This window comes from Dendropsophus ebraccatus, chromosome 5 (genome assembly GCF_027789765.1).
Source record: "Dendropsophus ebraccatus isolate aDenEbr1 chromosome 5, aDenEbr1.pat, whole genome shotgun sequence".
Lineage (NCBI taxonomy): Eukaryota > Metazoa > Chordata > Amphibia > Anura > Hylidae > Dendropsophus > Dendropsophus ebraccatus.
This window is the reverse complement of record NC_091458.1, coordinates 143,537,837-143,556,222: the sequence shown is the minus strand read 5'-3', so window position 1 is coordinate 143,556,222 and position 18,386 is coordinate 143,537,837. Positions and strand designations below refer to the sequence as shown.

The following is an 18,386-nucleotide window of genomic DNA, read 5'->3' as shown; positions in this document are numbered from 1 at the left end:
AGGGGGACTATCTCCTATAGGATCAGCACCCTCCTCTCCTGACATCCTCTGTGCTGCTGGGACCTCCCCTATAGATCAGCACCCTCCTCTCCTGACATCCTCTGTGCTGCTCGGACCTCTCCTATAGATCAGCACCCTCCTCTCCTGACATCCTCTGTGCTGCTGTGACCTCCCCTATAGATCAGCACCCTCTTCTCCTGACATCCTCTGTGCTGCTCGGACCTCTCCTATAAGATCAGCACCCTCCTCTCCTGACATCCTCTGTGCTGCTGTGACCTTGGGGGGCAACATCAGAGGACCAGGTGAGGTGGCAATATGTTTATTGAGGGCAGTGGAGGTGGGGTGGGCAATGCTTACTGGGGGTAGCAGCAAGGGACCAAACATTATGTTTATTGGGGCCAGCAGGGAGGGGAGGCAGGCAGTGTTTATTGGGGACAGTGGGGGGGGCGCAGTAGCAGATTATAATGTGGGCGAATTGACTGGGGGGGGGGGGGCAGGTTGGGTGGACAGCCCGGGGCCCAGGGTACATTTAATCCACCACTGCACGCACGCACGCACGCACACACAGTGTTTCTCAATAAAGGAGGGTTCATAATGTCAGACGCAGTTCCGCAGAAAGCTGCATCATGTGCACAACCAGCAACACATCCAAAAGATAAACACACTTCCGCACCGCCCCCCCACCAAACACCAGGCCACTAGGGGCAGTATTACACAGCTGGAGGGCAGTGACACGGAGAGGGCTGCTCCCAACCCTTCATGGGCGCTCCCTATATGTGCCATACTATTACGCAAACACAGCACCCTCTCCGTTCACGTAACAGCTACAACCGAATCGCTACAGTCAGCTATCGAGCGAAGGGCGGGAAGAACACGTCATATTACGGCGCTGGCATTTTCCTCCTTCGTCCTTGCTCTGCTCCGGAAGCGGAAAAATGGCGAAGGCTCAAAGTGCCGCCCCTCCCTCTTCGGTTTTCCCCATGGCTCCTCCCCTTTTCTCGCCGGAGCTCCACCTTCGCCGTCACTCTTTCCTGTAGCTGTTGATGTCATTTGCACTAATGTAGGTGCCGCTTCAGTGCACGGACTTTATGTAAACCGTTACACGTCTTCGCTGTGTGTCGGTGGATCATGTGATCTAAACACGTAACGATCGGTTTCCGTCACTCCCGTCACCGGTGTGCTGTGCCGTCAGGCGTCTCTGCCGTCAGTTTCCTCCCCTTTACTGACATCGTTTGTTTTTTCCTTCACCCTTCGTGGCGTCTTCCCTTCTCCTGGTTGCCAGCGTTGTACTAGTTGTATACCTCACCCTTCTGTGACCAGCCATCTTTTACGTTTGACTTTGCTTGCTGCCTGTCGTTGTGTTCTGCTAGGTTGCTTGCAGGAAAGCTGTATCTTTAAGGATGACAGCAGGTTGGATGCCTAACGCTATTGTTTATTTTCTTCAAGGAAGAATTGGAAAATACTGACTCCTTGAAATAGAAACAGCTGCTACCAGTGAGAGCATAGTTGTCAAGCAGATGTGTATGTATACCTTATTCTGTGTGTTTCTTGTTTATGGTATATAGAACACAGTAAAGGAGACTTCTGAAGTTGGTTGAAGAGGACCTGTCACCCCCCCGTGCTGGGGTGACAGGCTCCCGACCCCCGTTAGATCCCCCTATACATACCTCATCGCGCCAGGTCCCGCTTCCTGAGCCGGTCGGGTGACGGAGATTTCAGCGCCCCAAGTCCCAGCGCGCGCGCTCACAGGAGAGTCAGATGCTCGTAGAGAATGAATGGGGGGTTCGATGCTCCGTCATTCTCTATGGGTATCGGACCCTCCTGTGATCACGCGCTTCGGGCGCTGAAATCTCAGTCAGGAAGCGGGACCCGGCGCGATGAGGTAAGTATAGGGGGATCTAAGGGGGGGTCGGGAGCCTGTCACCCCGGCGTGGGGGTGGGGGGGTGAAAGGTTTCCTTTAAGGGTATGTTCACATCTCGTTTTTGTCCTCACGTCGGGCTACATGTCTGAAATCAGTGAAAAAAGGATGCTGACGTGCCGACGGCCACATGACCACGTAGTCAACCACGCTTTTGAGTCTTGCACAAAAACAGCGTACGTCCGGCAAATGAGCAGAACATCACATAATGACTCCATCTTGCTCATTTAAGTCAATGTGGCCGTGCTGCATGTCAGCATCCTTTTTTCCACTGATTTCTGACGTGTAGCCCGACATGCGGCCAAAAACAAGATGTGAACATACCCTAAGAGAGACACTGCTTCTCCTGCCCTTAGCAACCAGTCACAGCTTGGCTTTTATTCATATTCTGTCCTCAAAACAATAAAAGCAGCCCTGTGATTGGTTGCATCTGGCAGCAGAGACTGTCTCTTATTTATTTTTAAAAAATGTATTCCACTATGCCCTACCTTATTGCACCATTAGGGTAGCTTCACACGTACCGACTCGCAGCGTTAATAACGTTGCGAGTCGGCTAGGTCCTGGCAGATCGCTTAACCCCTTCAGCTGCTGCCCGGCTCCCGCTCTGTATACATTACCTGTCCTTGCTGCACAGGGTCTCGTCGTACTGCTCTCCCGTCCGTCCAATCAGTGTGTTGCCCTGCCGCAGCCACTGATTGGCCTGGCGAGTACGCTGGGACCCCGTGCAGCGAGGACAGGTAATGTATACAGAGTGGGAGCGGCAGCTGAAGGGGTTAAGCAGCCGGCAGAATTACATACACGCAGCGGTCGTTCAGACCGCTGTGTGTATGTAGTGAAAGTGTTCTGCCAGAACCTAGCCAACTCGGAGCGTTATTAACGCTGCGAGTCGGTACGTGTGTGAAGCTACCCTCAGGGTAACGCTAAAGGCCCTATTACACAGAATGATTATCGGCCGTTACGGACGATAATCATCCCGTGTAATAGAAGGCAACGATCAGCTATCATGAACCATGTCGGTTAATTGTTGCTGTCGTTTGTACTTCAACATGTTGAAAGACAAACGACTGTGATAGCAGCGATTTGCTGCCGTCGCTACGCGGAATAGGAGCGGTGACAGCGGATCGCCGCTATCCTCTATGGGCAGGCCCCTGCACCTCCCCTGCACTAACCCGCTCGTTGCGAACGCGTGTAGTACCGCCAACAGCGAGCGGGGAACAAGGAGAAAACGAGCACTCATTTGCTCCTCTATGTTGTCCCGTGTAATAGGGCCTTAACATTGCTCACAAACGTATGGTTTTCTCACAATACGAAATAACACCAACTTTGTATACTGTGTATTTGGTGTAACAGATTTAGGATGGGTTCACACTACGTATATTTCAGTCAGTATTGTGGTCCTCATATTGCAACTAAAACCAGGAGTGGATTAAAAACACAGAAAGGCTCTGTCCACACAATGTTGAAATTGAGTGGATGGCCGCCATATAAAAGTAAATAACTGCCATTATTTCAATATAACAGCCGTTTTTTTTTTAAATAACAGCAAATATTTGCCATTTAATGGCGGCCATCCACTCAATTTCACCATTGTGTGGACAGAGCCTTTCTGTGTTTTCAATCCACTCCTGGTTTTGGTTGCAATATGAGGACCACAATACTGACTGAAATATACGTAGTGTGAACATAGCCTTAAAGGGAATTTGTCTGCTGCAGTTCGTGTTCCAAACTGCTGACAATGTGATAGCTGTTAATGTGGTTGTCCAGCGAGAATCTTTTTCTTTCAAATCAACTGGTCTCAGAAAGTTTTATATGGCTTTGTAATTTACTTCGATTAAAAAAATCTCCAGTCTTCCTATACTTTTTAGCTACTGTATGTCCTGCAGGAAAAGTTATTTTCTTTTCAGTCTGACACAGTGCTCTCTGCTGACATCTCTGGCTAAGACAGGAACTGTCCAGACGGGGAGAGGTTTTCTATGGGGATTCATAGAAAACCGAGACAAGGTTCCTGCCTCGGCCAGGGATGTCAGCACAGAGCACTGTGTCAGACTGAAAATAAAACATTTCCTGTAGGACATACAGCAGCTGATAAGTATGGGAAAACTTGAGATTTTTTAATTGTAGTAAAGTACAAATCTATATAACTTTCTGAAACCAGTTGATTTGAAAGAAAAAGACTTTCGCTGGACAACCCCTTTAAGACAAGGAGACACATGGGGCCTTTCAAATATGCTTTCTATAGTACAAAAAGTCAAAGAGCCTTTCCCCATCTCCTGAAGTACAGAAAGCTATAACACCTCCTCGCTCCCCCTCCCATCCCTTTTTTCTGTTTGGGACTCAGCTTCCAGGTGTCAGTCAAGCAGGGAGAGAGAGAGGATGTATTCCAACTTTTTAGCATATCAGGAACTTAGAAAAGCCTCTTTGTACCAGAGAATAAAAGCATGTCTCTGCATCCTGAAAACATAGCTAAATATATCAAAGGTACCATGTGTCTCCTTGTCCTAACAGCATGTAACAGTGTCAGCAGTTCAGAATGTGAATTACAGCTGACAGATTCTTTTTAAGGATATGTTCACACAAATCAGGCGGAACTCCGCGGTGGAGTTTTCCGCAGCAGAATCCCGCCTGCCTCAGTGTGCCATAGCCTGTCTATGGGAGAGTGTGCGCTCCTCCGCTGCTGCCCGTGCTCTCCCATAGAGAAGCAGATTCACACTGAGACAGGTGGGATTTTTGCGGCGGAATTCTGCCTAATTTACTCAGTGTGAACATATCCTAAATCCTGTCATGAGCAAAATGAAAATCATAACGCTGAGCAACTCTGATCTTGTTTTGGATGAAATATATATTTATCGCATATAGTAGTGTGAAGGAATCATTAAGATGATTTAAATACAATGATAACGTGACTTAAAGGGTACAACCACATGTGACGTATTAGCTGTGAAAAACTCAGACCAGAATTATTAAACTGTTTAAACTGCCCACAGCAACCAATCTCAGCTCAGCTTTCTGCTGTGGTAAAATAAAAGCTGAGCTGTGATTGGCTGCTGGGGGCAGTTTTGGCAACAGTGTTTACAATAACAGCAAAGTGGATCAAATTTAATAAAAATCATCCACATGTGCCTGACAAATCCACATCGATCTGTGATATGGATGTAAGATCTGTGGTGTGTCAATTTATATTACATTTATGGTTATTTTACTTTTAGCCGATTGACTTCTGTCAGAATCCGCAGTGTTGTGAATTTTGCAGTGGCAATTGAAAACTTTTAATACATTTTTGTTCTTGTACAGCCTATAGTTCAACTACAATCTGCAGTGAGAAAATAAAAAAAGAGAATCTAGCACATGGGGACACATCCTTATATGTTCCTATAGTTTACTAGTGCTAAAAGATCCTGAAATAGGCAAGCTTTCTGGATTTACCATGGCCAGGACACCTGACAGGCCCTAAATAACTCTGTGTGGGCTGTTGTGATTTGTTGTTGTATTTCTGCCAATAACAGCACCCATCTTTTGGCCACAAAAAAATCTGTCTTTTGTCCTAGAACATCGTCTTTTTCTAATGTAACAGCAGGTAATGCGTACCTGTCATTAAGCAGTTTTACCTGATTGGAGTGCAGTCGCTCTTTCTGTTGGAAGATCGGGTAACCTTGAATATGACCACAGCCTGAATTGACATAAGTATCCTCCTCCACTCCAAGGCGGGTAAAACAGGCGCAGGTCCAAAAGGTAATAGAGATATAAAATATCATAAAATTTATTAAAAGAATTATGCCAGCGACACAACGCGTTTCTAGACCGGTCCAGTCTCTTTATCAAGTGTCTAACACATAAATAGACCGTACCGGTCTCGAAATGCGCTGTGTCGCTGGCATAATTCTTTTAATAAATTTTATGATATTTTATATCTCTTATTACCTCTTGGACCTGCACCTGTTTTACCCGCCTTGGAGTGGAGGAGGATACTGACTGTCTTTAATCCCTGTGGGGATTAGGCGGGAGTGGCTGCGGTTCATTCACATGCTTTTAGTAAGAGTTGTGCCTTACATCAGCACAACCTACTCAGGTGAGAGTTCTATGTGCTTACTTTCACCACTTCAGCCCTGTCTGAGTTACGCTATAGAGTGCTGTCTTATATTTTGAATTGACATAAGGAATGTATATTAACTCATCCCTGCAGCACTGTGCCACCAGCTCCCTGATACAGACGCTATATTTTTTCACGGCTTCCTGTTACGTCACAATGTCCCGCCACAGTAACTGAGTGGCTGGTTGGCTGAGCCTGAAAATTGCAGGAGCCCAGTGGGGTCCGGGACCAGTGATGAAGCGCTGCGGGGGCACTCGGACAGACAAGTATACATTACCTATTATGTTCTCACCCCCCACCCCCAGCAGATTGTTTCATTTTGGCCGAACTTCACCCTTAAATAATACAATATGGTTAATCGAGTGGCACGGTACAGTTAGGACCCCCTCTGTACCGCCTTAAGGACACCATGATCTACTGGTTAAAGTTTATTGGTATTTGTTAGCTTTTACATCTGACTTTATTATTTTTTTGCATCTTGTATCTTTTCCATGTGCTGTTTTGTTTCTTTTTTACAGAAACTGTCACTTACGGACATGAGAAAACCACGGCGTAAAGCACATCAGGACGCCAGTGGCCCACAGTCTTCATCTCCTTGTTGTTTTTCATGTTCCCCCACACGAGAAACTTTGACCTATGCTCAGGCACAACGAATGGTAGATGTTGAAATTGAAGGACGCCTTCACAGACTCAGTATTTTTGAACCTCTTCGAATAGTTTCAGAGGATGAACTTACAGCTCAAGATATAACGGAATGCAATAGCAATAAGGAAAACACAGAGTTAACTCTTTCGACCAACTGTTGGAAAGCTTCCACCAAAGGTAAAAAGCGTGGTGAAATTTGCCCAAAACATGCAGTAAATTCTAATTTGGAACAACTACCACAGCCTGTATTCCGTGGAGTGGAGACAGTTTCTTTAGAAAACACACTGGAAACTTTTATTTTGCCTGATAAACTTTATCACTATATAGAGCGTCCTGTAGAAGAGCTAGATAAAGATGTTGAATATGATCTTGATGAGACTGATCTTTCCTGGTTGGATTTAATCAATGAGAAACGTCAGAATGATGGCGTTTCTTCAGTATCTGCCGACACATGTGAACTTTTGTTAGACAAGTTGGAAAAGGAATCATACTATCAAAGCCGCTGTGTCGGTGTAGCACATTCACCTATTGATGAAAATGCTTTTTGTTGTGTATGCCTGGATGATGAGTGCCATAACAGCAATGCTATATTATTTTGTGATATGTGCAACCTTGCAGTTCATCAAGAGTGCTATGGTGTGCCATATATCCCAGAAGGGCAGTGGCTCTGCCGTTGCTGTCTGCAGTCACCATCAAAACCTGTTAGTTGTGTGCTTTGCCCTAATCAAGGTGGAGCTTTTAAACAGACTACTGATGGAAGATGGGCCCATGTGGTGTGTGCAATCTGGGTTCCAGAGGTATGTTTTGCCAATACCGTGTTTCTGGAACCAGTTGAAGGTGTGGATAATATTCCTCCTGCTCGATGGAAGCTAACCTGTTACCTTTGTAAACAAAAAGGATGTGGGGCATCAATTCAATGTCACAAGGTAAACTGTTATGCGGCATTTCATGTCACATGTGCACAGAGAGCTGGGCTATTTATGAAGGTGGAACCACTACGTGAAACTGGGCTAAATGGCACCACGTACAGTGTTCGCAAGACTGCATATTGTGAAACACACCGCCCCCCTGGCACTGAACAGAAAGAACCCATCAAAAGCTATCTTGAAGGAGTAGTTGACCCGGGTCGGATAATTAAAGATAAAGATGAAAAAAATAATAAGAGAAGAAGTGGAAAAAAGTTCAATGAGAAAATGTTTGAAGAGAATAACATAGGAATTGTGCGTAGGAGAGGTCCTGTGTCACTTATGACTGTCATAAAGATTCCTTTGTGTAGGTAAGGTGATGTTGATGGTTACTTCAGCAATTCAGTGTTCCAGTTTTTTTTGCAAATTTTCAGCACACTTGTTAAAAGGGGTTGTCTGACATAGACTGAAATACTTCAATGCTGCGGTGGCCACAACAGTGCTGCATACTTAGCTGTCCCGCTCTGCCACCACAGCCGGTTCCCAGATCACTAACTCTTTGCCTTCACTGTCATTGTTATGAAAACTTCCACTGACATACTGTTCCCACAGGATATAGCCACAGTATAGTGCAGTCTATGCTGAGGTCCCAATTACTGTGAGAACAGAACGTCAGGAGCTGTCGTCAAAGATGAGAGCGGGTGACCCGGGAAGTGTGGTAAGTATACCACACTGTTCGGTCCCCCCGCAGCCCTGAGAAGCATCGTAGAGTTTTAGTTGACACTGGACACTTTTTAACTTCTCAATTTCTTTGCCAGCTACATTACTAAGCCAGGCTTTTTTTTTTGTTTACTACTTTGGCTTAATTCTTGCCTCATTTTTGCTGTATGCTATTTAAGGAGAAGTCTGGTAAAAATTTTTATTAAAGTGTTGTATTGCCCCCCAAAAGTAATACAAATCACCATATACACTTACTACGGGAAATGCTTATTAAGTTTTTTTTTCCCCTGCACTCACTACTGCATCAAGGCTTCACTTCCTGGATAAAATGGTGATGTCACGACCGACTCCCAGAGCTGTGTAGGCTGTGGCTGCTGGAGAGGATGATGGCAGAGGGATGCTCAGTGTCCCTCCAGTGCCCTCTGTCCCTCAGTGTTGTTCCCCTGCCATCATCCTCTCCAGCAGCCACAGCCCGCACAGCTCTGGGAGTGGGGTCGTGACAGTGACATCACCATTTTATCCAGGAAGTGAAGCCTTGATGTAGTAGTAAGTGCAGGGAAAAAAGCACTTTATGTGCATTCCCCGTAATAAGTGTATATAGGTGATTTGTATAGCTTTTGAGGGGCAATACAATACAAAAAATTTTGCCGGACTTCTCCTTTAAGTATAAAATGTATATGTTAAAATAAGGCTGGTTACAGACTTCTTTAAAGGGGTACTCCAGCAAAAAGCTTTTTCCAAGTAATTGAAACACATTACAAAGTTATATAACTTTGTAATATGCTTCAATCACCTATCTGCCCCCTTTCCCATCTTTTCCCCCCTCAACCTCCCCACAGGAAGTAAAGTAAACTCATTCTTACCTAATGATGAATACAAAAACAACCATGGGCATAGATTCTGAATCACTGCAAAATTTATTTATCACAATTATAATAACATGATAGAGATTTCATATAAAATATCATTAAAAAGTATTTAAAAAACAACCAGGTACCATACATGTAAAATAGACAACAACATAGGATAGATGGGTGATCAGAAATAAAAGATAATAAACCACACTGGTGTGTCCTCCCTCAGAGTAAACCTGCTATTCCAGCAATCGTATGGCTCAAGACACACACAAGTAATCATAAACCGTAATACCACTCACCCATCTATCCTATGAGGGTCACAGCTGTCCCTACGTACGTTTCACCGCAACGGGGCTTCTTCAGGGAACTGTCCCCCTAACTCCCCCTCTCACTTATATACATACCGGGCCTCATTATGGAGTCGCCCCGCTTCCGGGCTTGTCAGCGCGCCGGACCGGAAGCGAAGACCGCGTCACTTCCGGGTTAGCAGCTCACCCCACGTACGCACGGCCGCGACGTGTAACGTCACGGACATGCGCATTAGGAGTACTGAGGCCACCCGGAAGTGACCGCAGCGTCAGCAACCGGCCGGGCGCGCACACCCATCTGCGGTGACTTCCCATTTTTAACTCTAGCATAGCTGGGACAGCGGTGATAAGAATAACAGGGGTATGGGACACATTTTAGTGATGCAAGCAGTAGTTATTCACATCCCCTAACACACTCCTCATAAATAATATCATAACATACAACATAAATATACCAATTCATCATATAAAGTGATTAAGTCATAAATACATTATATTAATAAGTATACATAAAGTGACCAGTGCTGAATGTAACCAATGATTATTACACAAAAAATACCCTCAATTTATATATATTGCATAAAAAGTGACTGGTGCTATGCTGCGAATATAAAAATAATATTGCTAGACAAAAAACAAGTGCGGCGTAAAAAACGCATCAAAAACCGCAAGTGCAAAAAACGCATAAAGTGAATGGCTGTTAACAAAATAGATTTTTTATTATAAAAATGTATCAGTATAATTACTGGTATAAAATAAAAAAATCTATTTTGTTAACACCCATTCACTTTATGCGTTTTTTGCACTTGCGGTTTTTGATGCGTTTTTTACGCCGCGCTTGTTTTTTGTCTAGCAATATTATTTTTATATTCGCAGCATAGCACCAGTCACTTTTTATGCAATATATATAAATTGAGGGTATTTTTTGTGTAATAATCATTGGTTACATTCAGCACTGGTCACTTTATGTATACTTATTAATATAATGTATTTATGACTTAATCACTTTATATGATGAATTGGTATATTTATGTTGTATGTTATGATATTATTTATGAGGAGTGTGTTAGGGGATGTGAATAACTACTGCTTGCATCACTAAAATGTGTCCCATACCCCTGTTATTCTTATCACCGCTGTCCCAGCTATGCTAGAGTTAAAAATGGGAAGTCACCGCAGATGGGTGTGCGCGCCCGGCCGGTTGCTGACGCTGCGGTCACTTCCGGGTGGCCTCAGTACTCCTAATGCGCATGTCCGTGACGTTACACGTCGCGGCCGTGCGTACGTGGGGTGAGCTGCTAACCCGGAAGTGACGCGGTCTTCGCTTCCGGTCCGGCGCGCCGACAAGCCCGGAAGCGGGGCGACTCCATAATGAGGCCCGGTATGTATATAAGGGAGAGGGGGAGTTAGGGGGACAGTTCCCTGAAGAAGCCCCGTTGCGGTGAAACGTACGTAGGGACAGCTGTGACCCTCATAGGATAGATGGGTGAGTGGTATTACGGTTTATGATTACTTGTGTGTGTCTTGAGCCATACGATTGCTGGAATAGCAGGTTTACTCTGAGGGAGGACACACCAGTGTGGTTTATTATCTTTTATTTCTGATCACCCATCTATCCTATGTTGTTGTCTATTTTACATGTATGGTACCTGGTTGTTTTTTAAATACTTTTTAATGATATTTTATATGAAATCTCTATCATGTTATTATTATAATTGTGATAAATAAATGTTGCAGTGATTCAGAATCTATGCCCATGGTTGTTTTTGTATTCATCTTTATGGTGGGTTTTTCTGGTATTTGAGTAGAGTGACACCCATAGCTGTAACTAATTAGTAAGCTATACTGTGAATTAGGGTGATTAAGTCCCTCTTCCGTGAACCTTTGTGTATATATTCATTCTTACCTAATGACTGTTGACCCCAGGCTGTTCTGTGGCAGCCATTTTGTGACAATGATATCGTCTGCATAGGCACAGCTTCCTGGTTTGGGGTTTCCTATGATGCACTTTGTCTCCTGTGATGTCTAACTGACTCTGTTAAACTGTTAGATGGCTGGCTTATAGCTTGCTCAACCAATCAGAGCTAAGCAACCTGAGTCATCTGGCAAAGGGAGGCTGGTCTAACATGGCTTGATGATGTCATTGTCACAAAATGGCTGCCGCAGAAAAGCCTGGGGTTAAGAGTCATTAGGTAAGAATGAGTTTACTTTACTTCCTAGTGGGGGGGGGGTTGAGGGGGAAAAACATAGGGAAGGGGGGCAGATAGGTGATTGAAGCATATTACAAAGTTATATGACTTTGTAATGTGTTTCAATTACTGGGAAAAAGCTTTTCGCTGGAGTACCCCTTTAAGGCAGGGTATAATTAAACCACACAAAAGATCTGCACACAGATATTGCACACGGAATCTAAGTACACTTCACTCTGAAATCTGCATAAATTTTATCTATAAATCATGTTTCAGTGTTTTAAAGGGAACCAATCACGCCGAATATGCCCCTAATGATAAGGAACGTGCTGGTACATCACCCAGCACGCTTCCCAAACATACCCCTGTACCCTCCAGCCCTACATTTCTGAATTCCCGAGCTGTGTGGTAATTAGGTGTAAGTAGTCACGGTGGGCGTATGTAGTCTTTAGCTCGCCACGCATGCGCAGTACAGCAGGAGAAGACGCTGACGTACTGCACTTGCGCGGCGTGCTAAAGACGTCACCGCACTGCCGACGTGACTCCATACACCCACTGTGACTACTTACACCTAATTACCATACAGCGCGGGACTTCAGAAATGTAAGATTACGGTGTAAACAAGGAGGATACAGGGGTATGTTTGGGAAGCGTGTTGGGTGAGTTACCAGCACGTTTCCTTATCATTAGGGGCATATCCGGTGTGATTGGTTCCCTTTAAATCTGTGTTGCCATTTACATGATCCAATGTGGTTGGCACAGTATGTGAGTCGAGACTGCCACACAGCTGAGCAAAGTGCAGATGTTGGTCCCACCGGAGGATCATTTGGTGGATGACTTTAGAACAGGTCACAGGTGCTTCAACAAAAGAAATTCTTGAATAGAAGGCCCCTTCCCTTACTTCAGTCCACTATGGCATTCTTCATGCTTTGCATCACAGATCATGTTCCACAATATTAGGAAGAAAAACTCTGGAAGGATGCCCCTATGGTGGCAGCTTTCGCAAGACTCTGGTATGCTGTACAAATTTCTGGACTTCCAAGTGATGTCTTTACGGTCGAGTATTGGTCATGTCCTCAATTGAGCTCCCACACAACATAGTTGCAGGCTGCCTATTGGTGGTTATAGAAGTGGCTGCCTTTATAATTCTCCTATTATATCCTTAGTACTGTATAAGCATCATGGGGACTAAAAATAAAATAAAATTTTTTTTTAACTCTTTCAAAGAGGTTTTTCAGCCAGAATAGACAAATAAGCTACCCACAGGATAGCTCATTAGTCAGTAACAATCGGGTTGCTGTCCACAGGGCAGAATCAGTTTCTCTGTTTACTGTTTAATGGTTGTGATGTGTAACTGCAGGTCAGCTCCCATTGAAGTAAACAGGAGCTGTAATGCAGTTACGTGTCACCGCTACGCAGTGAACAGAGACAAATAGCTTCCAGCACACTGTAGTGTGGCTGCCGGATGTCATGCCCCCTGTGATCAGTAAATGATGAGCTGTCCTGTACATAGCATATCAGTCTATTTTGGCCAAAAAGTGCTTTTTGTTATAATGTCCCACATTATAATTAACCCCTTCACGTCAGCCATAAGGCTATATGTAAGTTTCTACTGCAGATGCCCCTTTCAGTAGGAACGTGTATAAAAGTTCTGGTTTGAAGAGTTTAAAGGGAATCTGTCAGCTCCTGGGCCCTACCTAAGCTGCTGACAGTGTGCTGTAGCTGGCAGCCCCCAGTGAGCATGGTACCTTTTTGGTAATTTTCCGTGCGGATTATGTACAATCCTATGTCTCCTACTGTACTAAAGAGTCACAGAGCAGTTGTTCGTGCCACACTCTGTCATGCATCCTGCTCCCTCTTCATGAATAATCAATGCAGCCTGGCCTCCTGCTCGCTCAGCTGTCAGATTGCAGATCAGTCCTCTGTAGGCAGTTTGAAAGAAACGCTCAGGTATAATTGAATCTCTTCTCCATAATGTGTTGGAGCTGTGGTCTAGGGGTAACTCACCTGTCTAGAGACCTGCCAGCAGTTCATTCTCTGGTTTGAATCCCCTGATGGAAATTAAATACAGTATATGTCTTTTTTTCTCATTAAGGCTATGTTCACTTACAGTATTTTTGCTCAGTATTTTGCAACCAAAACCAGAAGTGCATTGAAAACAAATTGGGAACACTGTTGAAATTGAGTGGTTGGCTGCCATAAAATAGCAAGTAATTACTGTTATTTTAAAACAACGTCCAATATTTTCTATTAAATGACAGCCATCCGCTCAATTTCAACAGTGTGAGAACATCTCAATCAATGGTTTTGGTTGCAAAATACTGAGCAAAAATACTGTGTGTGAACATAGCCTTAAAAATGATACAATAATAAGAAAAAAAGACATCTATTTAATTTCCATCAGGGGATTCGAACCAGAGAATGAACCTCTGGCAGGTCTAAAGTTACCCCTAGACCACAGCTCCAACACAGAGAGAAGAGATTCAATTATACCTAATGCTGCGTTTACACGGAACGATTATCGTGGGAATTTGCACGATAACGACCGAATTCAAACGATAATGGTACGTGTAAACACAGCGAATGATCAAGCGACGAGCGAGAAATCGTTCATTTTGATCTTACAACATGTTCTTAAATTGTCGTTCTTAAAAAATTTGCAGATTGTTTTGTGTACAAGTTGTTCACCGATTTTACCTATGTGCGAGATAGGCTTAAGCGATCGCAAAACGATTTTTCCGCACAATAGATCGTTTCGTCTAAACGCTGATCGTTATAAAAGAAAAATCGTTACTTTGAAATCGTTCAACGTACGATCGGGCGAATTATTGCTACATGTAAACCCAGCATAAGTGTCAGACATAAACTGCCTACAAAGGAATGATCTGCAATCTGACAGCTGAGCGAGCAGGAGGCCAGACAACATTGATTATTCATAAAGAGGGAGGAGGATGCATGCCAGAGTGTGGCACGAACAACTGCTCTGTGACTCTTTAGTTCAGTAGGAGACATAATATTGTACATAATCTGCTGCACGGAAAATTACCAAAAAGGCACCATGCTCACTGGGGCTGCCAGCTACAGCACACTGTCAGCACCTCAGGTAGGGCCCAGGAGCTGACAGATTCCCTTTACCCCCTTGCCTCCGCAGCCTGTTTTGTCCTTAATGACCAAGCTCATTTTTCGAAATCTGACCTGTCTCACTTTATGTGCTTATAGCTCAGTGATGCTTTAATGTATGCTAGCGATTCTGAGATTGTTTTTTCGTCACATATGACACTTTATATTAGTGGCAAAATTTGGTCACTACTTTGTGTGTTTTTTGTGAAAAACATCAAAATATCATGAAAAATTAGTAAATATTGCATTTTATGAACTTCTGAAATTCTCTGCTTCTAAAAAAGGAAGTCCTAGCATATACATTAGTTAATAAATCACATTACCGATATGTCCTCTTTATTCTGGCATAATTTGGAACACATATTTTACTTTTTTAGGGTGTTATGAGGCTTAGAAATTTATTAGCAAATTATCACATTTTGTGAAAGTTTCCAAAACTGATTTTTTTAGGGACCAGTTCTTTTTTTAAATGGATTTAGAAGTCTGGTATCCTGAAAACCCCCATAAGTAACCCCATTTAGGAAAATAGACACCTTAAAGAATTAATCTAGGGGTATAATGAGCATTTTAACCCTACAGGGGCTGGAGGAAAGTATTCACAATTAGGCCGTAAAAAATCGAAAATGAAAATTTTCAAATAATATATACGTTTAGATTAAAGTTTCTCATTTTCAAAAGGAACATGAGAAAAAAAGCATGCCAAAATCTGTAACGCAGGTTCTCCTGAATACAATGGTACCCCATATGTGGGCGTAAACCACTGTATGGGCACACAGCCGGACTCAGAAGGGAAGGAGTGCCAATTAGCTTTTTTAATGCAGATTTTGCTGAAGAAATTTCTGAGCGCCAGGTGTGTTTGCAGAGCCCTTGTAGTGTCCTCAGAACAGAATCCCCCCAAAAGTCACCCCATTTTCTAAAGTACACCCCTCAAAGAATTCATCTTTTGGTAGGATGAGCATTTTGGCCCCACAGGTATTAGAGGAAAGTATTCAAAATTAGACAGTAAAAATGAAAAACACGAATTTTTCCAATAATATGTTTGTTTAGTTTGAAATTTCTCAATTTCACGAGGAACAAGAGAAAAAAAGTACCGCAAAATCTGTAAAGCAGGTTCTCCTTAATATAACAGTACCCCATATGTAGGCATAAACCACTGTATAGGCACACAGCCGGGCTCAGAAGGAAAGGAGCGCCAATTAGCTTTTTTAATGCAGATTTTGCTGAAGAAGTTTCTGAGCGCCAGGTGCATTTGCAGCGCCCCTGTAGTGTCCCCAGAAGACAACCCCCCCAAAAGTCACCCCATTTTGGAAAGTGCACCCCTCAAAGAATTCATCTTGGGGTGTGGTGACCATTTTGACCCCACAGGTATTAGAGGAAAGTATTTAAAATTAGACAGTAAAAATGAAAAACTCTAATTTTTCCAATAATATGTTCGTTTAGTTTGAAATTTCTCAATTTCACAAGAAACATGAGAGAATCCGCACCCCAAAATTTGTAACGCAGGTTCTCCTGAGTACAATGGTACCCCATATGTGGGCATAAACCACTGTATGGGCACACAGCCGGGCTCAGAAGGAAGGGAGCGCCAATTAGCTTTTTCAGTTCAGATTTTGCTGAAGTAGTTTCTGAGCGCCAGGTGCGTTTGCAGCGCCCCTGTAGTGTCAGCAGAATAGAACCCCCCCTAAAGTCACCCCATTTTGGAAAGTACACCCCTCAAAGAATTTGTCTTGGGGTAGGATGAGCATTTTGGCCCCACAGGTATTAGAGTAAAGTATTCAAAATTGGCCAGTAAAAATGAAAAACTTGAATTTTTCCAATAATATGTTGGTTTAGTTTGAAATTTCTAATTTTCACAAGGAACAGGAGAAAAAATGTACCCCAAAATCTGTAATGCAGGTTCTCCTGAGTACAACGGTACCCCATATGTGGGCATAAACCACTGTATGGGCACACAGCAGGGCTCAGAAGGGAAGGAGTGCCAATTTGCTGGAGCAAAACCGCAGCTAGTAATAGTTATTAGAATAGCGCAGTTACTAAAATACAATAAAAAAAATTAGATTACAGGTAATGTGGGGTGGTTACGGACAGTCTGGGGTGGTTCAAGGTTATCTAGAGGTGGTTACGGGCAGTCTGGGGTGGTTCCGGGTAATCTGGAGGTGGTTACGGACAGTCTGAGGTGGTTACGGCTAATCTGGGGTGGTTACGGGTATTCTGGGGTGGATACGGTCAACATGGGGTGGTCACGGCCAACCTGCTGTGGTTAAGGCAACCTGGGGTGGTTAGAGGCAACCTGGGGTGGTTAGAGGCAACCTGGGGTGGTTAGAGGCAACCTGGGGTGGTTAGAGGCAACCTGGGGTGGTTAGAGGCAACCTGGGGTGGTTAGAGGCAACCTGGGGTGGTTAGAGGCAACCTGGGGTGGTTACGGGCAACGTGGGGTGGATACGGACAACCTGCTGTGGTTACAGACAATCTGGGGTGGTTACGGACAATCTGGAGGGGGTCACTGGCAACGTGCGGTGGTTACGGGCAACGTGCGGTGGTTACGGGTAATCTGGGGGGGGTTAGGGGTAATTTGGGAGTAAACTGCAATTATTACTATAATAAAAAGTGTGTTTTATTTTTGGTATGTTTGTCACTTTTTGTACTTTATACATTCATTTTCACTATAATACTATGATTACTGTGATATTTTCTATCACAGTAATCATAGTTTAGTGACAGAGACCAAATTGGTCTCTGTCACTTTAAATTTTCAGAGCTTGGCTGGTTGTGGGGGGGGACGCTATCACTTTTTATCCCCTGTCACCAATCATTCATGGTGACAGGGGATAAAAAGTGCCTGGAGCACATGGTACAAGCGATCACTGCCCCATGCTCTCCGCTACCTCCGGTGGCGGAGAGCATGGGGCTTTCATTCATTTTTACTTTAGATCACTGTGAACAGACAGTCTGTTCACAGTGATGGCAGCGGCCATCTTGGATCTGATGGCCGCCGCGGGGAGGGGGGTTAGTGATCGGGGCACTAGGGGGGCTGATCTGGGGTCTGATTTTACTTATTTCATCTCCCCCCACCGTGGATTCACGGTGGGGGGAGATGAAATGCAGCGACTGCATCGGCACGTTAGTGACCGCCGTTTCGGCGGTCACTAAGGGGTTAATGGGGGTCAGCTGCGGGATTGCAGCTGATTCTCATTATCTCCGGTGCTTCACTCAGATGAGAGTGGGATCGCTGTCCCTGCAGCGATCCCGTTCTCATCACAAACCCCCGTCAGTAACAGGAACGTATATGTACATTCCTACTGCACGGGGCATGTGCAATAGGAACACATATATACAGATTGCTGACGTGAAGGGGTTAATGGTGTTCATCGGGTGGTATATTTAATGTACAGGTTAAAGGGGTTGTCCGGCGAAAAAAAATTATTCACAGAATAACACACATTACAAAGTTATACAACTTTGTAATGTATGTTATGTCTGTGAATGGCCCCCTTCCCCGTGTCCCACCACCCCCACCCGTGTACCCGGAAGTGTGGTGCGCTATACATTACCTGTCGCGTGCCGACCACGGTCTCCGATCGTCAGCAGTGACGTCTTCTTCGGGAGCTTGGCGGATCTTCCCGAGTGCCGGCCGCC

The 18,386-nt window shown here is 44.3% G+C and overlaps 1 protein-coding gene across 5 annotated transcripts in view; it reads left to right on the top strand.

Annotated features, from left to right (window-relative positions):
* Positions 1 to 723: 723 nt before the first annotated feature.
* LOC138793157 (bromodomain and PHD finger-containing protein 3-like) overlaps positions 724 to 18,386 on the top strand; it is a 99,427-nt gene continuing 81,764 nt past the window's right edge. The window contains exons 1-3 of one of the 5 annotated variants that reach the window (XM_069971512.1): positions 977 to 1,060; positions 1,451 to 1,521; positions 6,525 to 7,927. In XM_069971512.1, the coding sequence (XP_069827613.1) occupies positions 6,543 to 7,927 (1,385 nt within the window). In that variant the 5' untranslated portion in view covers positions 977 to 1,060; positions 1,451 to 1,521; positions 6,525 to 6,542. The other 4 variants (XM_069971510.1, XM_069971513.1, XM_069971511.1 and 1 more) reach the window with 4 other exon arrangements.